We start from the raw sequence: 27,928 nt of genomic DNA on the forward strand, positions 1-27,928 counted from the left end.
GTTAGGGGCAGCGCTGTTGGCGCAGAGCTGGGCCACGCAGAGAGGCCCAGGCTAGGGCCCAGGGCAGGCCTCGCAGAGAAAGGGTAGGGAGAGAGGCCCAGGCTAGGGCCCAGGGCAGGCCTGCGCTCACTGCTGTTAGCCACAGCCGGGGTCAAACATGGCAGTCAATGGACCTGCTCCGGTTCGTTTGATTAAAATTAGCCTCAGCACCCTGAGAAGAAAACAATTTGCAAGGACATTCCAGTCAGTGGACTCAAATCTGGTCAGAAATACGCGTCTTGTTCACAGGTCAAAGGTTGGCCACGGGCGGGTTCGCCGACCTTCGCCCCGGCCCGGCGATCGGTCGCTCTCGCTCCTCCCACAGGGTCACGCCATCGCACGCGCAGATCTTTTTCGGGTTCTGGAAGAGTCCGGCGGAGCGAGCTATAATTCCGCACGCCAAACTTCAGGGGGAACAAGCAAGGAGCAGATTTCAGCCAACAGCACGGGGTTAGATACAGAGTAAAGCTCCCTCTACACTGTCCCATCAAACACTCCCAGGGCAGGTACAGCACGGGTTAGATACAGAGTAAAGCTCCCTCTACACTGTCCCATCAAACACTCCCAGGGCAGGTACAGCACGGGTTAGATACAGAGTAAAGCTCCCTCTACACTGTCCCATCAAACACTCCCAGGGTTAGATACAGCACGGGTTAGATACAGAGTAAAGCTCCCTCTACACTGTCCCATCAAACACTCCCAGGGCAGGTACAGCACGGGTTAGATACAGAGTAAAGCTCCCTCCCGCTCCTTTTGAGGATTTTTGTAAAGAGGTATCACTCCCCCCTCACACTGTGGGTTAGAAGGTCATGGGGCCATGTCCCTCTCTGGGTCTTGAGCCCCTAACCCGGGCTGCCGCTCCCGGTGCGTCACCGAGAGAGCGTTCACATTGCCCACCGCGCTTCAAACCCAGGGATGGCTGGATGGTGACGGGGAGCGGGAGCCATGGCCGATCCCGCGGCACCGAGGGCCCATTGCCGAGACTCAGCGGGACTTGGTGCGAGTCAGGACACTGGGGGGAGGGGTGGGGTGGGGGGGGCTCCGAGCTCCGAGTCTACCGAGGGTGGAAGACCGGCCAGGTGAGTGTTGGAATAGTCGAGGCTGGAGGTGGCAGTAGCACATCTGTGGGTTTCCACAGCCGATGGGCTGAGGCAGGAACCCATTATTACATTCGCAAATGTGGTTGCGATGTTGCAACAGGGACGAGCGTGTGGCCGGGCTGTTAAGACGGTTGGTAGATTATTCACAGCGTAGTTGGGAAATGGGTCAGACTGTTGGGACTGAGAGCTGGGGGAGTGGGGTGTTGAGAAGGGCACTCTTAAACATAGAAAAATAGGAGCAGGAGTCGGCCATTCGGCCCTTCGAGCCTGCTCCGCCATTCAATGAGATCATGGCTGATCCTCTATCTCAATACCATATTCCCGCTCTCCCCATACCCCTTGATGCCTTTTGTGTCTAGAAATCTATCTCCTTCTTAACTATATTCAGTGACTTGGCCTCCACAGCCTTCTGTGGTAGAGAATTCCACAGGTTCACCACCCTGTGAGTGAAGACATTTCTCCTCATCTCAGTCCTAAATGTCCTACCCCGTATCCTGAGACTGTGACCCCTCGTTCTAGACTCCCCCCAGCCAGGGGAAACATCCTCCCTGCATCCAGTCTGTCCAGCCCTGTCAGAATTTTATATGTTTCAATGAGATCCCCTCATTCTTCGAAACTCTAGCGAATACAGGCCTAGTCGACCCAATCTCTCCTTATACGACAGTCCTGCCATCCCAGGAACCAGTCTGGTGAACCTTCGCTGCACTCCCTCTATGGCAAGTATATCCTTCCTTAGGTAAGGAGACCAAAACTGCACACAGTACTCCAGTACTTAAGATTATATCCAGCTTGCTAACCAGATCTGGAGTACAATGTACAGTTCACATACGAACAGGAGAGATAGACAGGCAGGAAAAGACCAGAAGATCTATCAAGCCTGCCGCCCCCCACTCATGGTGGCCAGAGGACCACGACTCAACACTTACCCCATGCCCTCCCCTCACCTCCCCACAACCGTGTAACCTCCTTGGAGAGGCAGAAAATAAACGAGAGAGAAACTCGGCCAATAAGAGGGGGAAAAAATACTCTGGGGGAAGGTCCTCTCCGACCCCTCCCCCCCTCAGACGATCGATCCCTGAGGCGATGGGCAAAAGAGCCAGAAGCAACGCCAAGAAACACATTTTTTACGTAACGAGTGTTTAGGATTTGGAACGCGCTGCCCGATAGGGCGAGGGACACAGATTCAACAGTAGACTTCAAAAGGGAATTGGATAAATACTTGAAGGAGAAAAAATTGCAGGGATATGGGGAGAGAGCGAGGGGGCGGGGGGACCTGACTGGATTGCTATTCGAAAAAACCAGTGCAGACTCGATGGGCCGAATGGCCTCCTTTTGTGCTGTACCATTGTATGATTCTACTCCCGGGGCAGGTACAGCACGGGTTAGATACAGAGTAAAGCTCCCTCTACACTGTCCCATCAAACACTCCCAGGGCAGGTACAGCACGGGTTAGATACAGAGTAAAGCTCCCTCTACACTGTCCCATCAAACACTCCCAGGGCAGGGACAGCACGGGTTAGATACAGAGTAAAGCTCCCTCTACACTGTCCCATCAAACACTCCCAGGGCAGGTACAGCACAGGGTTAGATACAGAGTAAAGCTCCCTCTACACTGTCCCATCAAACACTCCCGGGGCAGGTACAGCACGGGTTAGATACAGAGTAAAGCTCCCTCTACACTGTCCCATCAAACACTCCCAGGGCAGGTACAGCACAGGTTAGATACAGAGTAAAACTCCCTCTACACTGTCCCATCAAACACTGCCAGGGCAGGTACAGCACGGGGTTAGATACAGAGTAAAGCTCCCTCGACACTGTCCCATCAAACACTCCCAGGGCAGGTACAGCACGGGTTAGATACAGAGTAAAGCTCCCTCTACACTGTCCCATCAAACACTCCCAGGGCAGGTACAGCACGGGTTAGATACAGAGTAAAACTCCCTCTACACTGTCCCATCAAACACTCCCAGGGCAGGTACAGCATGGGTTAGATACAGAGTAAAACTCCCTCTACACTGCCCCATCAAACACTCCCAGGGCAGGTACAGCACGGGGTTAGATACAGAGTAAAGCTCCCTCTACACTGTCCCATCAAACACTCCCAGGGCAGGTACAGCACGGGTTAGATACAGAGTAAAGCTCCCTCTACACTGTCCCATCAAACACTCCCAGGGCAGGTACAGCACGGGTTAGATACAGAGTAAAGCTCCCTCTACACTGTCTCATCAAACACTCCCATGGGCAGGTCATTTAAACTTGACTGCGTCCTCCTTTGATTCCGAAAGGCCCTGGTTTCTTTTAATAATCGGTCTTGTTTGCAGGATCTTGTAATATGGATGGTCTCTCTCGCTCGCTCTCTCTCTCTCTCTCTCTATCTATCTAATCAGACAGTAGCACAGTTCTTCTGATTTGGTCCATCGCTGGGCTCCCCCCCCCCCCAATTTTATAGGAACGTTAGCAACAGGAGGAGGCCATTCGGCCCCTTGAGCCTGCTCCGCTGTTCAATCAGATCACAGCTGATCTGTACCTCGACCCAATTTACTTGCCCTTGCTCCACATCCTTAGCCAACACAAATCTATCCATCTCTGTCTTGAAAGCTCCCATTGTCCCCCAGCATCCACAGCCTTTCTGGGGGGGAGAGTTACAGGTTTCCGCCACCCTTTGTGTGAAGAAGTGCTTCCTGACATCACCCCTGAACGGCCTGGCTCTAATCTTAAGGTTACGCCCCCTTGTTCTGGACTCGCCCCCCACCAGAGGAAATCGTTTCTCTCGATCTACCCTGTCAAATCACTAATATTTTAAACACCTCGATTAATCACCCCTCAATCTCCTGTACTCAAGCGAACACAAGCCAACCTGTCCTTGTAATTTAACCCTTTAAGCTCCTCTGGTACCTGAGCGCCCCCACCACCACCCCCCATGGCAGCCTGACCGAGATGAGGAACTCGCCGTGCGGGAATCGCAGGCGCAGGATCACATCTTACCCGCCCCACCCCCCACCAGACTGTGTGGGGCACCGCGCCACGGCACGGATCATCAGCAACTCTCCGGACGGCGTCGAGAGCCTAGTGTACGGCGCCGATCGGCAGGCGCTACCTGGCCGCTGCCAGTCGAGGTGGCGAGAGAACGCGCGCCTCGGTCCAAGCTCGTTCGCCCGCGCACTTACCGGTCTCCAGAGTTGCCCGTGGTTCGGGACAGGGGATGGGATCCTTTGCCCAAGTCGTCCTCGCCAGTGTCCACCACCACCGATCGACCTATGATATCCCAGACCTGGCAGGGGGGGGTGGAGGGGCAGAGTTAGTGACGTGCAGAGTGACATAATGAAACTCACTACACACTTGGTTCGAGTATAAAGCAAGGCTTTAATCAACTTGTTTCAGAACATGGAGGTCTAGTTGTACTTCACTAGTTCCTTGTCTTACAAAATGTCCCTGAGCAAACTGGGCCCACGCCCGAGTATTTATACTCCTTGGACGGCGCCACCAGCTGGCCAGCCAGCATTATTTCATGAGTAGTTTCTTTATGATGATGGGATTTACAACAGAGGGTTAGAAAGTATCGCCACTGGTTCAGACCCATCAACGCCCCTTTCCAATTGGGCCGCCCCATCGACACCTCTTTACCATGGGACCAGACCATTGACACCCCCTTTAATAGGTTACAATTTGCCCTCTATAGACCTCGGCGTGCGCGCGCGAGGGAGAGTGCGTGCCTGTGAGCGAGAGTGAGTGTACGCGTGAGCAGCAGGAGTGTGCCTGTGAGCGAGAGTGAGTATGCGCGTGAGCAGGAGTGTGCCTGTGAGCGAGAGTGAGTATGCGCGTGAGCAGGAGTGTGCCTGTGAGCGAGTGTGAGTGTGCGCGTGAGCAGGAGTGTGAGTGCGCGAGAATGCGCGCGCGAGGTAGAGAGTGCGCGCGAGAGTGAGTGTGTGCGTGAGCAGGAGTGTGCCGGTGAGCGAGTGCGTGTGCATGAGAATACCTCGCGCGCGCAGACAGTGTGCACGTGCCATGAACACTCCTTTAACCATTCACCCACTCAGGCCAGGAAGGTCTCTGGTTCCACACCTTGGCTCTGTTGAGTTAGCTGATTTGAGCCAAGGTAGAGGTTACCATTTGCCTCCATAGAGCTTGGCGAGAGCGAGTGGGGAAAGAGAGCGATAGATTTTGAGATCAAGGAAATCGAGTGATATGGGGATAGTGCAGGAAAGTGGAGTTGAGGTTGAAGATCAGCCGTGATCGTATTGAATGGCGGAGCAGGCTCGAGGGGCCGAATGGCCGACTCCTGCTCCTACCTCTTATGTTCTTATGTAGAACAACAGCCAGTGTTTCTGTCCTGATCACTCTGCAGTGGCTCCTGGAAAGTGTGTGTGAGCGAGAGTGCAAGGGAGAGAGAGTGAGTGTGCGTGTGAGCGAGGGAGCGTGAGTGCGAGCGAGTAGCTGTTAACAACGCAGTGTGACAGGGAAACGGTTCAAGGCAGTAAGTGTGGGAGTTTACAGGGAGTGCAAGCGATACTGGTGGCTCTCACACACACTAGTCCTCCGTGACTGTGACAAAGGTAAACTATCCCTCCTCGTCCTTCTCGACCTGTCTGCAGCCTTTGACACGGTTAACATAGAAGATAGGAGCAGGAGTAGGCCATTCGGCCCCTTGAGCCTGCTCCGCCATTCAATAAGATCATGGCTGATCATCCAAATTCAGTACCCTGTCCCTGCCTTCTCCCCATACCCCTTGATCCCTTTAGCCTTAAGAAATATATCCAACTCCTTCTTGAATATATTTAATGAATTGGCTTCTACTACCTTCTGTGGTAGAGAATTCCACAGGTTCACCACTCTCTGGGTGAAGAAATTCCTCCTCATCTCTGTCCTAAATGGCTTACCCCTTATCCTTAGACTGTGACCCCTGGTTCTGGACTCCCCGCCATCAGGAACATCCTTCCTGCATCTAGTCTGTCTGGTCCTGTTAGAATTTTCTAAGTTTCAATGAGATCCCCTCTCATTCTTCTAAACTCTAGTGAACATAAGCCCAATCGACCCAATCTCTCCTCATAAGTCATTCCTGCCATCCCAGGTATCAGCCTGGTGAATCTTCGCTGCACTCCTTCCATGGCAAGAACATCCTTCCTCACGGGTGACCACTCCATCCTCCTCCAACGCCTCTCCACCATCGTCCAGCTGGGTGGGTCTGCACTCGCCTGGTTCCATTCTTATCTATCTAATCGTAGCCAGAGAATCACCTGCAGTGGCTTCTCTTCCCACTCCATTACCTCTGGTGTCCCCCAAGGATCTATCCTCGGCCCCCTCCTATTTCTCATCTACACGTTGCCCCTTGGCGACATCATCCGAAAACACAGCCTCAGTTTCCACATGTACACTGACGACACCCAGCTCAACCTCAGCACCACTTCTCTCGACCCCTCCACGGTCTCTAAATTGTCAGACTGCTTGTCCGACATCCAGTTCTTGATGAGTTGAAATTTTCTCCAATTAAATATTGGGAAGACCGAAGCCATCGTCTTCAGTCCCCACCACAAACTCCGTTCCCTCGCCACTGACTCCATCCCTCTCCCTAACATCTGTCTGAGGCTGAACCTCACTGTTCACAACCTTGGTGTCATATTTGACCCTGAAATGAGCTCCCGACCACATATTCACAGCATAACAAAGACCGCCTATTTCCACCTCCCTAACATCTCCCGTCTCCGCCCTTGCCTCAGCTCATCCGCTGCTGAAACCCTCATCCTTGCCTTTGTTACCTCTAGACTCGACTATTCCAACGCACTCCTGGCCGGCCTCCCACATTCCACCCTGCGTAAACTTGAGGTCATCCAAAACTCGGCTGCCCCGTGTCCTAACTCGCACCGAGTCCCGTTCACCCATTACCCCCCTGACCTACATTGGCTCCCGGTTAAGCAACGCCTCGATTTCAAAATTCTCATCCTTGTGTTCAAATCCCTCCATGGCCCTCGCCCTCCTCCCTATCTCTGTAATCTCCTCCAGCCCCACAACCCCCCCCCGAGATCTCTGCACTCCTCCAATTCTGCCCTCTTGAGCATCCCCCAATTTCCATCGCTCCACCATTGGCGGCCGTGCCTTCTGTTGCCTGGGCCCTAAGCTCTGGAATTCCCTCCCTAAACCTCTCCGCCTCTCTCTCCTCCTTTAAGACGCTCCTTAAAACCGACCTCTTTGACCCAGCTTTTGGTCACCTGTCCTAATTTCTCCTTATGTGGCTCGGTGTCAATTTTTTCGTCTTATGATACACCTGTGCAGCACCTTGGGACGTTTTACTACATTAAAGGCGCTATATAAATACAAGTTGCTGTTGTAGTCACACTGAGTTAGAAGATGTGGTGTTTTAAGCAGACTGGAGTCTTGTACAGGACACTTACGGTTAAAAGTCCGGAAAGCTCTATCTACCGGCAAAATTCAGGAGCCGTTTCCTATAAGTTTTTTTACTTCTCGTTGCTTTTTTTTTTTCCAGTCAGGCTCTGCAAGGTCTAGCTGAAGCTGTTGCTTAGCTACAGAGATGCTTTTAAGCTGCGGCCGACTGTTTTGAAGCTGTTGCTAAGCAACAGGGTTTGTTGATTCACACGGAGCTGAAAAGCTCCGCATGTTTTAACATTAGCGCTGGCTTCTACGGCAGTTTTGATGGGACGGCATCAGAAAGTTTCCTGTACCGTGTAACATCGTAACAACCTGAAGCGGAAGTATCTCTCCCCATCCGACAAGATTATTCTCTTGTTTGCTCAAAATCCAACGACCCTGAATTGTGTTTACATGGAATCTACAGCACAGAAACAGGCCATTCGGCCCAACTGCTCCGTGCTGGTGTTTCTGCTCCACACCAGCCTCCTCCCACCCCTCTCCATCTCACCCCATCAACATAACCCTCTATTCCTTTCTCCCTCATGTGTTTATCCAGCTTCCCCTTAAATGCATCTCTGCTCTTCGCCTCAACCACTCCTTGTGGTAGCGAGTTCCACATTCTCACCACTCTCTGGGTAAAGAAGTTTCTCCTGAATTCCCTATTGGATTTATCAGTGACGATCTTATATTGATGGCCCCTAGTTCTGGTCTCCCCCACAAGTGGAAACATCTTCTCTACGTCTACCCTATCGAGCCCCTTTCATAAAGTTAAAGACCTCGATCAAGTCACCCCTCAGCCTTCTCTTTTCTAGAGAAATGAGCCCCAGCCTGTTCAATCTTTCCTGATGGTCATAACCTCTCAGTTCTGGCACTATCCTATCGTTGACAGGATCTGGTCCAGTCCCTTCCTGAGCCCTGCCATCGTTCACTGTTCCCTGGCTCTCGCTGCCCGTCCCGTCCGCATCTCGAGCCAAACAGATTTTGCCCGAATTTCCTTTGTCTCCCATCGCCCCCCCCCCCCACCCCCCAGTACCCAGATTTGAAACTACAAGCCTTTGTTCTGCTATTCCATACCCGATAACATGAGGCAGAGACGGCATTCACGTAGAAGGGAAGTGGCTACAGAGAACACTTGATCCGGGCGATCCCCTGGACTGGGCTTTGTAGAATCATACAATGGTACAGCACAAAAGGAGGCCATTCGGCCCATCGAGTCTGCGCCGGCTCTTTCGAAGAGCAATCCAGTCAGTCCCACTCCCCCGCTCTTTCCCCATATCCATGCAATGTTTTTCCTCCTTCAAGTATTTATCCAATTCCCTTTTGAAGTCTACTATTGAATCTGCATCCCTCGCCCTATCAGGCAGTGCGTTCCAAATCCTAAACACTCGTTATGTAAATAATGTGTTTCCTAGCATTGCCTCTGGCTCTTTTGCCCATCGCCTCAGGGATCGATCGCCTGAGGGGGGGGGAGGGGTCAGAGAGGACTTTCCCCCAGAGTATTTTTTCCCCCTCTTATTGGCCCTGAGTTTCTCTCTCGTTGATTTTCTGCCTCTCCAAGGAGGTTACACGGTTGTGGGGAGGTGAGGGGAGGGCGTGGGGGAAGTGAGTAAGTGTTGAGTTGTGGTCCTCTGGCCACCATGAGTGGGGGTGGGGGGGGAGACGGCAGGCTTGATAGATTGTCTGATCTTTTCCTGCCAATCTATCTCGCCTGTTCCTGTACACAGTACTCTAGATCTGGTTAGCAAGCCAGGTATAATCTTAAATACTGGAGTACTGTGTGCACTGTTGGTCTCCTTACCCAAGCAAGGATATACTTGCCATAGAGGGAGTGCAGTGAAGGTTCACCAGACTGGTTCCTGGGATGGTGGGACTGTCGTATGAGGAGAGATTGGGTCGACTAGGCCTGTATTCACTCGAGTTTAGAAGAATGAGAGGGGATCTCATTGAAACATATAAAATTCTGACAGGGCTGGACAGACTGGATGCAGGGAGGATGTTTCCCCTGGCTGGGGGGGTCGAGAACGAGGGGTCACAGTCTCAGGATACGGGGTAGGACATTTAGGACTGAGATGAGGAGAAATGTCTTCACTCACAGGGTGGTGAACCTGTGGAATTCTCTACCACAGAAGGCTGTGGAGGCCAAGTCACTGAATATATTTAAGAAGGAGATAGATCGATTTCTAGACACAAAAGGCATCAAGGGGTATGGTATTGAGATAGAGGATCAGCCATGATCATACTGAATGGCGGAGCAGACTCGAAGGGCCGAATGGCCGACTCCTGCTCCTATTTTTCTATGTTTCTATGTTTAAGAGTGCCTTTCCCTCAATTTATAAGTTACACCACACTCCCCCAGCTCTGAGTCAAAACAGTCGGACCCATTTCCCAACTACGCTGCGAATAATCTACCAACCGTCTTAACAGCCCGGCCACATGCTCGTCCCTGTTGCAACATCGCAACCACATTGGCGAATGTAATAATGGGTTCCTGCCTCAGCCCATCGGCTGTGGAAACCCACGGATGTGCTACTGCCACCTCCAGCCTCGACTATTCCAACACTCACCTGGCCGGCCTCCCACCACCTTCCACCCTCGGTAGACTCGGAGCTCGGAGCCCCGCCCCCGGTGTCCTGACTCGCCCCAAGTCCTGCTGAGTCTCGGCAACGGGCCCTCGGCGCCGCGGGATCAGCCACAGCTCCTGCTCCCCGTCACCATCCAGCCATCCCTGGGTTTGAAGCGCGGTGGGCAATGTAAACGCTCTCTCGGTGTCGCACCAGGAGCGGCGGCCCGGGTTAGGGGCTCAAGACCCGGAGGGGGACGTGGATACACGACCTTCTAACCCGTGGGGGGGGAGTGATACCTCTTTACAAAAATCCTCAAAAGCAGCGGGAGGGAGCTCGTGACTGAAAATATCCCGTGAGAAGCAACTGAGCACTTGCAGAATCATGACTTGCACTTCCTTGAGTTTAGGAGATTAAATGTTTAGTACCTCGTATTTGAATGTCTGGATGAGTGCAGCTCCAACAACACTCAAGAAGCTCGACACCATCCAGAACAAAGCAGCCCCGCTTGATCGGCACCCCATCCACCACCTTAAACATTCACTCCCTCAACCACCGGCGCACCATGGCTGCAGTGTGGACCATCTACAAGATGCACTGCAGCAACTCGCCAAGGCTTCTTCGGCAGCACCTCCCAAACCCGCGAGCTCTGCCACCTAGAAGGACAAGGGCAGCAGGCGCATGGGAACACCACCACCTCCAAGTTCCCCTCCAAGTCACACACACCATCCTGACTGGGAAGTATATCGGCCGATCCTTCATCGTTGCTGGGTCAAAATCCTGGAACTCCCTCCCTAACAGCACTGTGGGAGCACCTTCACCACACGGACTGCAGCGGTTCAAGGGGAGGCGCCAAGCCGAAGTGTATCGTTAAACCGCCATCCCCGAATCAAATTGGCTCATTCAGCACTGACCAGGGATGAAACGTGGGAGCGGCCTGGATTGTACGGGTAGTGCACGCACCCCACTGATCTAATGGGGGGGGGGAAGCCACTTCTGGTTAGAATTCGCAAAGCTCGCTCGATAAATGCGAAGCGGACGGATAGGAAACGACCAGCTGGTCCATCAAGCCAGCCCCACAGTCTGGGCGGCCGGAACGTCATGACTGGATACAGGAAACTCTCGATTTACCGGCACCTAAATAACCGGAAATCTCTGTTTAACCGGCAAAATTCAGGAATAGGTTCAAGTAAGTTTTACTTCATATTAGTGGCCGTTCCTGGATCTGTGGCTGTCACCGGGGTTCCTGCACTTGTTGCTAAGCAACAGGGAAGCCTGGATTTGTTGCTGTGTACGGGGCTCTCGTGCCTTTCACTATACCTCTCTGTAATCGGACTTTTTGATAAACCGGCACCACGCCGGTCCCGGATAAAAAAAGGTTTCCTGTACTTCCTTCCCTCTCCTCCCCCTGCCCTTCCACCCCGCCCCCTCTGCCCCACATCCACGTAATCTCCTGGGAGAAGCGAAGAACCAGCACAGACTTAGAGGCGACCTGACAGAGGTCTAAAATAATAATTAAAAAGGGCCTATTGAGAGATTATTCCAGTTTAAACAGACTGGGGAGGACCAGAGTAGGGAATAGGCTGGACGTTGGGTGGTTTCACAGACAGTGAACCCAGGGCTAATAAAGGGAACAATTGGAAATTCTCTCTCAGACCGCCCACTCCCCAGGTGATCACACGGACCGAGTATTATCTATAAAGTCACTTGTCTTCGATATGATGCGTACTCCACCCCAGTCAGGGACCGGTCCAGCTCCCTCTAGAGGGCAAGACATAGAGTCAACACCCACCACATCACCGTCAATGTATTCCGAACGCTCACTATTCAGCCAGTGGCTCAGTGGGTAGCACTCCCGCCCCGGAGTCAGAAGGTTGTGGGTTCGAGTCCCACTCCAGAGACTTGAGCACAAATATCTCGGCTGACACTCCCAGTGCAGTATTGAGGGAGCGCCGCACTGGCGGAGGGGCGGTACTGAGGGAGCGCCGCACTGGCGGAGGTGCCTTTTTCCAGATGAGACGTTAAACGAAGGCCCCGTCTGCCCTCTCAGGTGGACGTAAAAGATCTGCGGCCACTATTTCGAAGAAGAGCAGGGGAGAGTTCTCCCTGGTCTCCTGAGGCCAATATTTATCCCTCAACCAACATCACTAAAACAGATGATCTGGTCATTATCACATTGCTGTTTGTGGGAGCTTGCTGTGCGCAAATTGGCTGCCGGGTTTCCAACATTACAACAGTGACCACACTTCAAAAAGTACTTCATTGGCTGTAAAGCGCTTTGGGGTGTCCGGTGGTCGTGAAAGGCGCTATAGAAATGCAAGTTGTCTTCTTCTCTGGGAACTTACGAGCCCTGTTCCTCCCTTTTCTGTTAAACTGGAATAATCTCAGTAGGCCCACTACCCAGCCCTTTAAATGAATGTTTTAGTCCTCTAGCAGGTCACATAAAAACATAAGAACACAGGAACAGGAGGAGGCCATTCAGCCCCTCGAGCCGGTTCCCACATTCAATGAGATCAGGGCTGATCTGCGACATAACTCCATAAACCTGCCTTCGCCCCGTATCCCTTAACACCTTTGGTCAACAAAATCTATCAATCTCAGATTTAAATGTAATACCCACTGGAAATGTTATGTACGCTAAGTATGGTTATCAATCTTTAACTTGGACACTGTATTATTGTTATAAATCCCTGGGTTAAAGTTGCCCATGTGAAGGTACGGCAAGAACTTTTAAGGACACAATGTGACTAAGAGCATACTTTCCATAATTCTGCACCAGTATCAACTGTTGCAGACAGTGAGGCTGCGCAGTCTCCAGGCAGAAACCCCAGGAGGAAGGGGTGGAGTCGGGTTTTTCACGCGGGAAGAAAAGAGCGACTGGAAGAAGAGGGCAGGAGCTCTGAAAAGAGGGCTCAGGAGGCAAATGGCTGCCGCATCCCGTCCCGGGCTTCCAAACTCGGCCGCCGCCCTTCGTATTAGTAGCTCTGCATCCAGAACTCAAAGTGGGATTCAGTGATCGTGAAGAGAATTCAACGAAGGGGTTCGGAGTCGTAAGTCTTGCAGACATTATACATACCATGAGCTCCAACTTAAGCGCGCCAACGAAAGAGTGCACTCGAATTTGGACACAGGGACAGATTCTCCTTTGAATCCATATAAATGGAGAATGTATGTTTATTATGTCTAGATTCATTCTAATGTATGCAAATGTCTAATTTAGGTCATTGACCCGTAATCTTCTTATACTGTCTGACGTTAAAACTATAAAGTAAGATAATTAGAATTAAGCCATTGTAGTAGTGATCTCCTTACTGGACTATAGAACACTGTCTACAACAGAGACCACATCTCACATATATCTAGAGAACCGTGAAGGGGTTACATAAAATTAACAATTGACCCAGCATCAATTGCTGTTTGTGGAAGAGAGTTCCAAACTTCTCCCACCCTTTGTGTGTAGAAGTGTTTCCTAACTTCACTCCTGAAAGGTCAGGCTCTAATTTTTAGACTCTGCCCCCCTAGTCCTAGAATCCCCAACCAGCGGAAATAGTTTCTCTCTATCTACCCTCTCAGTTCCCCTTAATATCCTGAAAACTTCAATCAGATCACCCCTTAACCTTCTAAATTCCAGGGAATACAACCCTAGTTTGTGTAATCTCTCCTCGATGTTTAACCCCTGAAGTCCGGGTATCATTCTGGTAAACCTACGCTGCCCTCCCTCCAAGGCCAATATATCCTTCCTAAGGTGTGGTGCCCAGAACTGCTCCCAGTGCTCCAGGTGTGGTCTAACCAGGGCTTTGTACAGCTGCAGCATAACTTCTACCCCCTTGTACTCTAGTCCTCCAGATATAAAGGCCAGCATCCCATTAGTCTTTTTGATTATTTTCTGTACCTGTTCCTGACATTTTAATGATCTATGTACCTGGATCTCCAAGTCTCTTTGGACCTCCACTGTTTTTAGCCTGTCACCATTTAGAAAGTACTCTGTTCGATCCTTTTTAGGGCCAAAGTGGATGACTTCACATTTGCTTACATTTAGTCTATTTGCCACAGTTTAGACCGTTCGCTTAATCTGTCGATATCCCGTTGTAATTTTATGCTTCCATCTACACTGCCGCCTATCTTTGCGTCATCGGCAAATTTGGATCTGTGGCTTTCTATACCATCACCCAAGTCTTAGTCACCACCAAGTCTACGCTGCTCTGAATTAAACAGACCAAGGTCCTTACGCGTATCCGATTAGCCGAGGTTCTTTACGCTAGGAATCATTCGCGGACCTGTGCTCCGGGCCTGTTCCAAGGTCACTAGATCACCCACCGTGTGAGGGGATCAAACCTGGGCGCAGCGCTCTAGATACGGTCTGACCAGCGACCTGTTCGGTGACAGAATGGTGTCCTTTGATTTATACCGAATGGTTCTATTAATGCCTCCCAATAAAGAAAGACTCCCATTTCTCCAGCACCTTTCACCACCTCAGGACGTCTCAAAGCGCTTTACAGCCAATGAAGTACTTTTTGAAGTGTGGTCACTGTTGTAATGTAGGAAACGCGGCAGCCAATTTACTCACAGCAAGCTCCCACAAACAGCAATGTGATAATGACCAGATTATCTGTTTTAGTGATGTTGATTCAGGGATAAATATTGGCCCCAGGACACCGGGGAGAACTCCTCAGCTCTTCTTTGATATAGTGCCAGGGGGTCTTTTACATCCACCCGAGAGCAGATGGGGCCTCCGCTTAACGTCTCATCCAAAAGGCCGCCCCTCCGACAGTGCCGCCCCTCCGACAGTGCCGCCCCTCCGACAGTGCCGCCCCTCCGACAGTGCCGCCCCTCCGACAGTGCCGCCCCTCCGACAGTGCCGCCCCTCCGACAGTGCCGCCCCTCCGACAGTGCCGCCCCTCCGACAGTGCCGCCCCTCCGACAGTGCGGCGCTCCCTCAGTACCGCCCCTCCGACAGTGCGGCGCTCCCTCAGTACCGCCCCTCCGACAGTGCGGCGCTCCCTCAGTACCGCCCCTCCGACAGTGCGGCGCTCCCTCAGTACCGCCCCTCCGACAGTGCGGCGCTCCCTCAGTACCGCCCCTCCGACAGTGCGGCGCTCCCTCAGTACCGCCCCTCCGACAGTGCGGCGCTCCCTCAGTACCGCCCCTCCGACAGTGCGGCGCTCCCTCAGTACTGCGCTGGATTGTCAGCCTGGATTATGTGCTCAAGTCTCTAGAGTGGGACTCGAACTCACGACCGTCTGACTCCGGGGCGAGAGAGAGTGCCACCTACGTCAGCGTTAGTTTCTCTACATTGGCTGTGGGCCTTCGATGGGCTGGTTTCAGGAGGATCGTATCGAGGACGCGGCCGCCTTCGCTGCGCCGACGACCGGGCTGTCTTACCTTGAGACGGCTGTCCTGGATTCGGAAGGTGGCCCTCCCGAGCTCGTTTGCCCGGATGTTTCCCAGGTCACCGACGTGCTGGAAGAGAGGCAACAATGAGGAAAGGCTGAGGGGGCAGGACGTCGCCGAGACTGGGACAACAAACGTAGGAGAGCGGAGGAAAGGGTAGGGGATTGGCAAGGCCACACTTGGATTTGTAGTTGGACCGAGCGAGGGGGAGGACTCCCAGCATTGGAAGGTCCTGGGAGAGAATGAGTTAGAGCGAGAGGGGGGAGGCAGAGTGTGAAGGACGGCGCATTTGGAAAAGCTCGGCAGACAGCAGGAAGGATGGATGGACACAGAAATATCGTTCAACAGATAGTCACCAGTAGCTGTACACCCTGTGGGCTTCACAGATAGCACGCAGGGCCCAACTCCCCATTCCCACCCATCAACAAAGGCATCACGAGGACGTATTACACCAGCTCGCTCTAACTCTACACTCCAGTCCAGTCCAACTCCCAGCCAAAGATCTCCTGCTCATCGAGGCGAGGGATGTCAGTGGTGGAGCGTGCAACTTTCCCAATTCAGGTACGCAGTGTCCCATCAAACACTCCCAGGGCAGGTACAGCACGGGTTAGATACAGAGTAAAGCCCCCTCTACACTGTCCCATCAAACACTCCCAGGGCAGGTACAGCACGGGGTTAGATACAGAGTAAAGCTCCCTCTACACTGTCCCATCAAACACTCCCAGGGCAGGTACAGCACGGGTTAGATACAGAGTAAAGCTCCCTCTACACTGTCCCATCAAACACTCCCAGGGCAGGTACAGCACGGGTTAGATACAGAGTAAAGCTCCCTCTACACTGTCCCATCAAACACTCCCAGGGCAGGTACAGCACGGGTTAGATACAGAGTAAAGCTCCCTCTACACTGTCCCATCAAACACTCCCAGGGCAGGTACAGCACGGGTTAGATACAGAGTAAAGCTCCCTCTACACTGTCCCATCAAACACTCCCAGGGCAGGTACAGCACGGGTTAGATACAGAGTAAAGCTCCCTCTACACTGTCCCATCAAACACTCCCAGGGCAGGTACAGCACGGGGTTAGATACCTGCCTGAATAATGTGCCTCAGATCCAACTGGAGCAGCGTGGTATTTTCCCAGCCTGTCTGAGTGAGAGTCCCTAAATAGGAACTATTCATTTAGCGGGGAGACCTGGCCCCTTGGGGACTGGGAAAAGGTTGCCCTTGTTGTTTACAGCCAATAGACCAAGGTAACATCCGTCCCATCAGCCTGGGCTCCCTGTTGAAGGGATTCATTGGAACCTCCCTCAGACACACTGTGCGAGCTGCCCTCTTGGCAATGCATTGGATGGGCTCTGGGTAACGTGGACCTCACTTACCCGGTCCACATCCTGGGGCCCGCCGTGCTGGTTCTTTCCTGGGTTGTAGTGGTCCCCACAACTGTGGAATAATCACATGCAAGCTTTAATCTGTGGTGAGGACGTCCCAACGGGGCATCAGTCGTGGCTCAATGGGTCGCACTCTCTCTCTTGCCTCTGAGTCAGAAGGTCATGGGTTCGAGTCCCACTCCAGGGACTTGAGCGCCTAATCCAGGCTGACACTCCCAGTACCAGTACTGAGGGAGCGCCGCACTGTCGGAGGGGCGGTACTGAGGGAGCGCCGCACTGTCGGAGGGGCGGTACTGAGGGAGCATACATGGGTCATGCAGAGCAGGAAAGTACCTAATTCCATTTACGCTGATCTAGCAGGGCGTCAGGAACAGCAGCTCGGCTGTGTGTGCGCGTGCGTGTGTGCGTGGAAACCCACCAGCGACCCCGCCACTGATCACTGTCCGCCGGGACCTTGCGAGGGGAACGTTATTATTGATACATGAGACTGCAAGTCCAGCAACATAAACCGCTGAAGGGAGGTAAAAAGACTCGCATTTATATAGCGCCTTCCACGACCTCGGGACATAAGAAATAGGAGCAGGAGTCGGCCATTCGGCCCCTCGAGCCTGCTCCACCATTCAATAAGATCATGGCTGATCTTCTACCTCATCTCCACTTTCCTGCACTATCCCCATATCCCTCGATTCCCTTAATATTCAAAAATCTATCGATCTCTGTCTTGAATATACTCAACGACTGAGCCTCCACAGCCCCCTGGGGTAGAGAATTCCAAAGATTCACCACCCTCTGAGTGAAGAAATTCCTCCTCATCTCAGTCCTAAATGGCCGACCCCTTATTCTGAGACTGCGACCCCTGGTTCTAGACTCTCCAGCCAGGGGGAAACATCCTCCCTGCATCTACCCTGTCAAGCCCTGTAAGAATGTTGTATGTTTCAATGAGATCACCTCTCATTCTTCTAAACTCTAGAGAATATCGGCCTAGTCCACTCAATCTCTCCTCATAGGACAATCCCCCCATCCCAGGAACCAGTCTGGTGAACCTTCGTTGCACTCCCTCTATGGCAAGTATATCCTTCCTTAGGTAAGGAGACCAAAACTGTACACAATACTCCAGGTGTGGTCTCACCAGGGGCCGATATAATTGCAGTAAGACGTCTTTACTCTTCTACTCAAATCCTCTTGTAATAAAGGCCAACATACCATTTGCTTTCCTAATTGTTTGCTGTACCTGCATGTTAACTTTCAGTGATTCGTGTACAAGGACACCCAGGTCCCTCTGAACACCGACATTTCCCAATCTCTCACCATTTAAAAAATACTCTGCCTTTATAAGAACATAAGAAATAGGAGCCGGAATAGGCCACTGGGCCCCTCGAGCCTGCTCCGCCATTCAATAAGATCATGGCTGATCTTGGGGCTCAAAGACACTTCCCTGCCCGCTCCCCATAACCCTTCACTCCCTTATCTTGCAAAAATCTGTATCTCCACCTTAAATGTATTTAATGACCCAGCCTCCACGGCTCTCTGGGGCAGAGAATTCCACAGATCTCCGACCCTCTGAGAGAAGAAATTCCTCCTCATCTCAGTTCTAAAAGGGCGACCCTTTATTCTGAAACTGTGCCCCCGAGTTCTAGATTTCCCCACGAGGGGGAACATCCTCTCTGCATCTACCCTGTCGAGCCCCTCAGTATCTGATATGTTTCAATAAGATCACCTCTCATTCTTCTAAACTCCAATGAGTATAGGCCCAACCTGCTCAACCTTTCCTCATAAGACAACCCGCCCATTCCAGGTATTGGTCCAGTAAACCTTCTCTGAACTGCTTCCAACGCATTTACACCCTTCCTTAAATAAAGGAGACCGATACTGTACACATGTACTCCAGATGTGGTCTCACCAATGCCCTGTATAGTTGAAGCATCACCTCCCTACTCTAGTATTCAATTCCCCTGGCAATAAACGATAACATTCGATTAGCTTTCCTACTTACTTGCTGACCAGGGATTGTTGCAAAAACACTGACCGTGACTCCCGTCCCACACCAACATGGTCGGCTCCTAACCGCCCTCCGAAAGGGCCGAGCGAGCCGCTCGCTCGTCTCCAGCCGCTCGACAGCGCTGTGGGAAGAGTTCCTTCACCACACGGACTGCAGCGGTTCAAGAAGGCAGCTCGCCGCCACCATCACGGAGTGGAGCTGGGGGCGGGGGGGGGGGGGGGCGATAAATGCCGGCCTTGCCAGCGAGGCCTGTACCCGGAGGAGAATGAATTTTTTTTTTTTTTTTATAAATCAAATCGGTTTGGTTTTGATTCCCGCTGTAGCCAAATAGTCAGACGGCGCCCAAGTGCCCGGACTCGGGAATCGGACGAGGTACTGAAAGTCCCCCTGATGGGTAAAAAACCATCCACCCCACTTTATTGCCCACCATCTGTGCACCTTGTAAGAAAATGCTGTTAGATTCAAAAGATGAGTTTTACTTCTTAGAACAGAGAGTGACAACATGCAGCCAGGAACAGATAGCAGAAATGCCAGCAAGGTCGAATATCAAGCATCAAAAGACAAATAGACATAACAAAACATTCCTCAGAAAGATAAGAGGGAGGCCTTGTCAGTCACTCAGAAAGGGACGGCGAGGGATGCCTTCCCGCTTCACAATTGGACAATAGGATGGGGATCAAATGATTGACACCAGGTGATTACCAGCCCACCGAAATAACTATAAATATAGGCGACCGAGAGGGGAAATCAGGCAGTCAGGGGCGAAGGCTTCCCCGAGGTGGCTACGGCCTAACACCTTGGTCAAGTTTAGCTTCTGAGGTGGTTGACGGCCTCACACCTCCAACAGCTCGAGAAATGACCCAACGGAAGTGACCACTGCAGCAGACTGCAGGAATCCACCCAATCCGAGACCACCGTACTGCCTCCCCCGTCCGTCCGGTCGTGGCATTCCGATTTGGGAGTCGTAGATCGCTCCCACTGTCACGGGTTGTATGTCTATTATACTCAGCTTAAACCATCTGCAATATCTGATTGTGCTTTAAAACTGTAGCTCTTTAATAAAAGCCTTCCAACTTCTAAAGCCCTGTTGGGTAATCTGTGTGTGAGCCTGTGATCCTGATCTTACAACACCACCTCAATATCGCCCTCACACAAGTCACGGCAACAGGTTACCTGAGGCAGGAGCTGGTCAGGTCCCCGAACTCGTGCACGTGCAAACCGTGCAGGCCAGGGTTCAGTCCGTCGATCGTCCCCTCGACAACGCACTGCTGCTCCGACAGCTGCAGGAAGCGCACCGCGCCCTTGATGGGGCCCTCTGGGCCCAGCATCGCCACGGCAACGCCCAGGTCTTCTGCGGAGAAACGACACACGGGCAGGGGTTAGATACAGAGTAAATCTCCCTCTCCACTGTCCCATCAAACACTCCCAGGGCAGGTACAGCACAGGTTAGATACAGAGTAAAGCTCCCTCTACACTGTCCCATCAAACACTCCCAGGGCAGGTACAGCACGGGTTAGATACAGAGTAAAGCTCCCTCTCCACTGTCCCATCAAACACTCCCAGGGCAGGTACAGCACGGGTTAGATACAGAGTAAAGCTCCCTCTACACTGTCCCATCAAACACTCCCAGGGCAGGTACAGCACGGGTTAGATACAGAGTAAAGCTCCCTCTACACTGTCCGGTCAAAGACAGGGACAGGCTGTTGTACTTACTGCGAGAGGCCGGGCCCATCCCTTTAAGCACGGCTCGTCTCCCCGTGTTCTCTATCAGTGCCTGCACTTCCCCCGATGTCAGCGTAGTGTCGATGAGAACCTGCTCCTCGCTCAGATTTATATCCACCGAATGGATTCCTGCAAGGAATTGGAGGCACTTCAGTAAGAGCACCATCATCCTCTTTGTACCCGGCCATACGAACTCCTGATGGGGGGACGCTGCAGTTGTTAGTATACCTCGTCTCCCCCCTAACCTTTGCACCTGGCCCCCGCAGGTGCAGATTCCATCTGGCACACAGCGCCGCACGCGACAGTTGCCCCGCTCGTCCCTCCTCCAAACCGGCTGTGAGGGAGCCGGGATAGGGAGAGTCCGAGTGCTAATCAAACATGGAGCGAATCGCAGCCAGGGCCGATTCTCACTGCACTCAACATTAATGCACACTCGAGACGCACTGGCACTCACACACACTGACACTCAGACACACTGACACAGTCTCACTCACACACACACACACAAACTGACAGAGTCTCACACTTATACCCACTCAGACACACAAAGAAACACACACACACACTGACAGTCACACACACACAGTCTCACACGCACTCAGTCACACACACAGACACACTGATGCACAGACACACTCAGTCTCACTCACACACACAGACAAATGCACACTGACGGTCTCACACACACACACACACACACACACACACACACACACACACACACACAGTCTCAAACTCACTCAGTCTCACACAGACACACTGATGCACAGACACACTCACTCGCACACTTTCCAGCAGGATTCACTGGATAGCGCTCAGGAATGAGAACATCTCCCTAGCCTACCCGGACTCCAAGGGTTAAATTACGAGGAGAGATTACACAAACTAGGGTTGTATTCCCTGGAATTTAGAAGGTTAAGGGGTGATCTGATCGAAGTTTTCAGGATATTAAGGGGAACAGATAGGGTAGAGAGAAAGAAACTATTTCCGCTGGTTGCGGAGTCTAGGACTAGGGGGCAGAGTCTAAAAATTAGAGCCAGACCTTTCAGGAGTGAAGTTAGGAAACACTTCTACACACAAAGGGCGGGAGAAGTTCGGAACTCTCTTCCGCAAACGGCAATTGATGCTGGGCCAATTGTTAATTTTAAATCGGAGATTGATAGATTTCTGTTAACCAAAGGTATTAAGGGACATGGGGCAAAGGCGGGTGGATGGAGTTAGGTCACAGATCAACCATGATCTCATTGAATGGGGGTAAGGTACTGACTTGGATAGAGAACTGGTTGGCAGACAGAAAGCAAAGAGTTGGAATAAACGGGTCTTTTTCCGAGTGGCAGGCAGTGACTAGTGGGGTACCGCAGGGATCGGTGCGAGGACCCCAACTATTCACAATATATATTAATGATCTAGACGATGGAACTAGATGTTATATCTCCAAGTTTGCAGACGACACAAAGCTGGGTGGGCGTGTGTGCAGTGAGGAGGATGCAGAGAAACTCCAGTATGATTTGGACAGGTTGGGTGATTGGGCAGATGCATGGCCGATGCAGTATAATGTGGATAAATGCAAGGTTATCCACTTTGGTGGCAAAAACAGGAAGGCAGATTATCTGAACGGCAATAGATTGGGAAAAGGGATAGTGCAACGAGACCTGGGTGTCTTTGTGCACCAGTCGCTGAAGGTAAGCATGCAGGTGCAGCAGGCGGTTAAGAAGGCAAATGGTATGTTGGCCTTCGTAGCGAGAGGGTTCGAGTACAGGAGCAAGGATGTCTTGCTGCAGTTGTACAGGGCCTTGGTGAGACCACACCTTGAGTATTGTGTGCAATTTTGGTCGCCTTATCTGAGGAAAGATGTTCTTACCATGGAGACAGTGCAGCGAAGATTCACCAGACTGATACCTGAGATGGCAGGAATGACGTATGAGGAGAGATTGGGTCGATTGGGCTTATACTCACTGGAGTTTAGAAGAATGAGAGGGGAATCTCATTGAAACTTATAAAATTCTAACAGGACTAGACAGACTAGATGCAGGAAGGATGTTCCCGATGGCGGGGGAGTCCAAAACCAGGGGTCACAGACTAAAGATAAGGGGTAAGCCATTTAGGACAGAGATGAGGAGGAATTTCTTCACCCAGAGAGTGGTGAACCTGTGGAATTCTCTACCACAGAAGGCAGTAGAGGCCAATTCATTAAATATATTCAAGAAGGAGTTAGATATATTTCTTAAGGCTAAAGGGATCAAGGGATATGGGGAGAAAGTAGGGACCGGGTACTGAATTTGGATGATCAGCCATGATCGCATTGAATGGCGGAGCAGGCTCGAGGGGCCGAATGGCCCACTCCTGCTCCTATCTTCTATGTTTCTGTGTAACAGGCTCGAGGGGCTGAACGGCCTCCTCCTGTTCCTATAGTTGGGTGGATTAAATCAGAAAGATTCCTGCTTGAAAATGTGGAACATTAGGAGCAGGAGGAGGCCCTTCAGCTCCCCCCGCCCCCCGAGCCTGCTCCGCCATTCGATGAGATCATGGCTGATCTGTGACCGAACTCCATCTATCCGCCTTGGCTCCATTTCCCAAAACACCCTTGTCTAGCAAAAATCCATCGATCTCAGATTTAAAACCATTAATTGAGCTGGCATCCAGTGCTTTTTTGCTGGAGAGTTCCACACTTCTACCACCCTTAGCGTGAAGAAGTGTTTCCCAACTTCTCTCCTGAATGGCCTGGCTCTGATTTTAAGGTTATGTCCTAGACTCTCCCAACAGTGGAAATAGTTTCTCGCTCTCTACCCTATCAATTCCTTTCAAAATCCTAAAAACCTCAATCGAATCGCCCCCTTAACCTTCTATATCCCAGGGAACACAAGCCTAGTTTGTGTAATCTCTCCTCGTAATCTAACCCTCAGGAGCCCTGGTAACAGGACCACACTTGGCGGTCCGCAGTTAGGGAGACTTTCCGATCCGCGCCATCCAGGCTCGCACTTCGGGAGGGGTGGCCTGGGTGAATGCGGGGTAGAGGAGGGGTGAGGGGGGTCAGAGGGCAGTCGGTGCCACCCTGTCCTGAATCCCAGTAAAGGGTCAGCTATTTAAAACCTACCACTGGACTCAAAATCTTTTATTTTAGTGCGTTGACCTCAGATTAGTGTGGTCCACTGAAATTAAGAGATCTAACAGTAGGGGAGAGGAAGCAAGCTGTGTGTTGGTGCAAATTGGAGGGTTGCAATCGCGAGGTTGGGACTTACCGTCAACTCCAGTCAGGGCGTTTCTGATGGCGCTGGCACAGCCCTCACAAGTCATCTGCACTGCAAACTCCAACTAAAAACAACAACAACAACAACATGGATTTATATAGTGCCTTTAATGTCCCAAGGCGCTTCACAGGAGCGATTATCAGACAAAAATTTAAGCCGCGTAAGGAGATATTAGGACAGGCGACCAAAAGCTGGGTCAAAGAGGTCGGTTTTAAGGAGCGTCTTAAAGGAGGAGAGAGAGGCGGAGAGGTTTAGGGAGGGAATTCCAGAGCTTGGGGCCCAGGCAGCTGAAGGCACGGCCGCCAATGGTGGAGCGATTAAAATCGGGGAGGTGCAAGAGGCCAGAATTGGAGGAGCGCAGAGATCTCATAGAAACATAGAAGATAGGAGCTCTCCGTCGCCACATACTGACCTGCAGGAGTCTGCAGTGGTTTCGCTGAGTGCTTGTGTTAATGTTCAATGTAAGAAATAAAATATAAAATGGATTCAAACACGTTTATGGGTAATATTTGTCTGTAATTATTATTTAATTATTATTTAAATAGTAACCCCAGTCTCCCTGTTATTTACATAGAAGATAGGAGCAGTAGGCCATTCGGCCCCTCGAGCCTGCTCCGCCATTCAATGCGATCAGGGCTGATCATCCAAATTCAGTACCCTGTCCCTGCCTTCTCCCCATATCCCTTGATCCCTTTAGCCTTCAGAAATATATCTAACTCCTTCTTGAATATATTTAATGAATTGGCCTCCACTGCCTTCTGTGATAGAGAATTCCACAGGTTCACCACTCTCTGGGTGAAGAAATTCCTCCTCATCTCTGTCCTAAATTGCTTACCCCTTATCATTAGACTGTGACCCCTGGTTCTGGACTCCCCCGCCATCGGGAACATCCTTCCTGCATCTAGTCTGTCTAGTCCTGTTAGAATTTTATAAGTTTCAGTGAGATCCCCTCTCATTCTTCTAAACTCCAGCGAGTATAAGTCCAATCGATCCAATCCCTCCTCATACGTCATTCCTGCCATCCCAGGTATCAGCCTGGTGAATCTTCGCTGCACTCCCTCCATGGCAAGATCATCCTTCCTCAGATAAGGCGACCAAAACTGCACACAATACTCAAGGTGTGGTCTCACCAAGGCCCTGTACAACTGCAGCAAAACATCCTTGCTCCTGTACTCAAACCCTCTCGCTACGAAGGCCAACATACCATTTGCCTTCTTAACCGCCTGCTGCACCTGCATCTCGGAGGGTTGTGGGGCTGGAGGAGGTTACAGAGATGGGGAGAGGGGAGCGAGGGCCACGGAGGGATTTGAAAACGAGGATGAGAATTTTAAATTCCAAATATTGCCAAACCGGGAGCCAATGTAGGTCAGCGAGTACAGGAGGGGCGGTGATGGGTGAACGGGACTCAGTGCGAGTTAGGACACAGGGGGGCAGCAGAGTTTTGGATGAGCTCCAAGTTTACGGAGGGTGTAAGATGAGAGGCCGGCCAGAGGTGACAAAGACACGGTTGAGGGTTTCAGCGGCAGATCAGCTGAGGCCGCGGGGTGGAGACTGGTGAAGGTGCGGAGGTGGAAGTGGGCGGTCTTGGTCATGTGGGTGCCGGAAGCTCAGCTCAGGGTCAAACTGTCCGGTTCAGCCCAAGACACTGGCCAGAGGAGGGGAAGGGGGGGGGGGGGGGGGGAAACGGGGATTTTTGTGGTGGGGACCGAAAACGCACACCCGCTAAACACGGCCGCAGGCTTCACTGATATCATGAACGCGGTCAAACTTTCAGCTTTTAAAAAACAAAACTATCCAACGCTATTTTTGCCATTTCTCTCCCCTCCAAGGTGTCTCTCACTAGGGGGGGGGGGGTGACCTCCAATCACACATTCCCAATGTGGGAGTTGGTGGGCTGTTCAACTATGGTGGGCATCACACACTGTGGCGGTAATTTGCCCGGCTGTGCAGGTGCGCTCGCACGCGCATTTTCCAACAGGGGTCACCGCATTACAATCAGGGGCAGGAACTCGCTGCTTTTCCTGCTTCAGGTGGCAGAAGGGTCGGTAACCAGAGGACACAGATTTAAGCTATTTGGACAAAGACCCGAGGGGGGAGATGGAGATTTCTTTTCATTTTAAAACGCAGCGAGATGTTGTGATCTGGAACTCGCTGCCTGAAAGGGCAGTGGAAGCAGATTCAATAGTAATTTTCAAAAAGGAATTGGATAAATACTTGAATAGGAGAAATGGGCAGGGCTATGAGGAAAGAGCAGGGGGGAGTGGGACTAATTGGAGAGCGCTTTCAGAGAGCTAGCACAGGCACGATGGGCCGAATGGTCTCCTTCTATGCTGTATGATTCTCCTTCTATGGTTCTATGTGGATGTTGAGGGAGGAATGTGATGCTCCCCGTGGTTGATCAGCCACGTCTACACTAGGTTATGCCCTTCCTGTCCCCATTATCAATCATCACCAGGCCACAGGGAACAGCTGACAACAGCCCACAGATGACTCCCCACTCTCACCCACACCACACCCTCAGCGCCGCCCCTCCGACAGCGCGGCGCTCCCTCAGCGCCGCCCCTCCGACAGCGCGGCGCGCCCTCAGCGCCGCCCCTCCGGCGCTCCCTCAGCACCGCCCCTCCGACAGCGCGGCGCTCCCTCAGCACCGCCCCTCCGACAGCGCGGCGCTCCCTCAGCACCGCCCCTCCGACAGCGCGGCGCTCCCTCAGCACCGCCCCTCCGACAGCGCGGCGCTCCCTCAGCACCGCCCCTCCGACAGCGCGGCGCTCCCTCAGCACCGCCCCTCCGACAGCGCGGCGCTCCCTCAGCACCGCCCCTCCGACAGCGCGGCGCTCCCTCAGTACCGCCCCTCCGACACTCCCTCAGTACCGCCCCTCCGACAGTGCGGCGCTCCCTCAGTACCGCCCCTCCGAAAGTGCGGCGCTCCCTCAGTACCGCCCCTCCGAAAGTGCGGCGCTCCCTCAGTACTGCCCCTCCCAACAGTGCGGCGCTCCCTCAGTACTGCCCCTCCCAACAGTGCGGCGCTCCCTCAGTACTGCCCCTCCGACAGTGCGGCGCTCCCTCAGTACTGCCCCTCCGACAGTGCGGCGCTCCCTCAGACTGGGAGCGTCAGCCTGGATTACGGCCCTCAAGCCTCTTAACAGGACCCTGGCTGTACACACATCTGCCAGAACACCATGACTCATCACAAACCCACAGCAAACATTCGAAAGCTTAAGAACTGCACAGAGAGCCCAACGACAAAATACAATGGTCTGGTTGGTGGCAGAGAAGGGGCTTGCCCCCTTTCCCATGCCATCCCCCATGCAAACCATGACAATTGTGGCGCGGGGGGTGGTGGAGGCGGGGGGAAAGGAAATAAAGAGACAGGAGGCGGATTGTGTTGAAAACAGAGGCAAAGGAAGAGAAAGCGAACAGGGAGGGGCACACAGTCTGTGAATCAATTATTATAGACTATATATCCTGAAGCAGCCCAAACAATGAACGTGCTTTCAATTGTATTTTCCTGTTTCCGAAGCACATGCATTGTGAACTCTAAAGTGGAAAGGGATACAGATAAGCACGTTAACCTCCCAGCGACTAATACTGCTGACCTCAGACACCACCCATACCTTGCTGTTGCTGTTATCTGGAATGCTCGTTGCTGCCATGTTGAATATCCCCCTTGAACTGTTCCCTCTAACCCGGAACTAATTCCTTTTAAACTGTTGTTCAAGTGTCTCTTAGCATTTTTAAAGAGACATTGTCCCCCCACGCACACCGTCAAGCAATTTATTTCTCCCACCTGTGCATTTCTATACATCTATATTACTGAAACACAGCAATATAAAATGCTGAAGTGGTTTTTATTTGTTTGTTCAGGATTTAATGTTAGTTTATGTATAAAGTACCATTCAGATTTTTTTCAATGTTAAAAGGTAAAGATTTGCCTTTAATGACCTCAGCGCTTCACAACCAATGAAGCACTGATTTTCAAGTGTGGCCACTGTTGTAATGTAGGAAAGGCGGCAGCTAATTATGCACACAGCACGATCCCACAAACAGCAACGTGATAATGACCCAGATCATCTGTTTTAAGTGCTGTTGGTTGAGGTGTAAGTATTGACCCCAGCACAC

The 27,928-nt window shown here is 52.0% G+C and overlaps 1 protein-coding gene across 1 annotated transcript; it reads right to left on the bottom strand.

The window, feature by feature from the left end:
* Window positions 1-72: 72 nt before the first annotated feature.
* ccs (copper chaperone for superoxide dismutase) lies at window positions 73-27,493 on the bottom strand. The gene is made up of 8 exons (XM_085976218.1): window positions 27,424-27,493; window positions 23,801-23,873; window positions 20,553-20,690; window positions 20,013-20,190; window positions 16,832-16,892; window positions 15,446-15,523; window positions 4,307-4,410; window positions 73-443 (listed from the first exon to the last, which is right to left on the bottom strand). Exons 1-8 carry the CDS (start codon window positions 27,460-27,462, stop codon window positions 290-292), a joined length of 825 nt encoding a protein of 274 aa, XP_085832344.1. The 5' UTR covers window positions 27,463-27,493; the 3' UTR covers window positions 73-289.
* Between the last annotated feature and the right edge of the window lie 435 nt (window positions 27,494-27,928).

The sequence above is a fragment of the Somniosus microcephalus genome, unplaced genomic scaffold, assembly GCF_052327205.1.
Source record: "Somniosus microcephalus isolate GS21.2 unplaced genomic scaffold, FLI_Smic_1.0 unresolved_chr2, whole genome shotgun sequence".
Taxonomy (NCBI): Eukaryota; Metazoa; Chordata; class Chondrichthyes; order Squaliformes; family Somniosidae; genus Somniosus; species Somniosus microcephalus.

What these genes read in the sequence shown, in the direction of transcription:
- ccs (XM_085976218.1), bottom strand. Translation starts at nt 27,462, where the DNA reads ATGGCAGCAACGAGCATTCCAGATAACAGCAACAGCAAG. An exon ending in CGCCCTGACTGGAGTTGACG is followed by an intron (nt 20,691 to 23,800) that starts GTAAGTCCCAAC and finishes AATTCCTTGCAG; the next exon opens with GAATCCATTCGGTGGATATA. An exon ending in ACGGGCAACTCTGGAGACCG is followed by an intron (nt 444 to 4,306) that starts GTAAGTGCGCGG and finishes TTCCCCCTGAAG; the next exon opens with TTTGGCGTGCGGAATTATAG.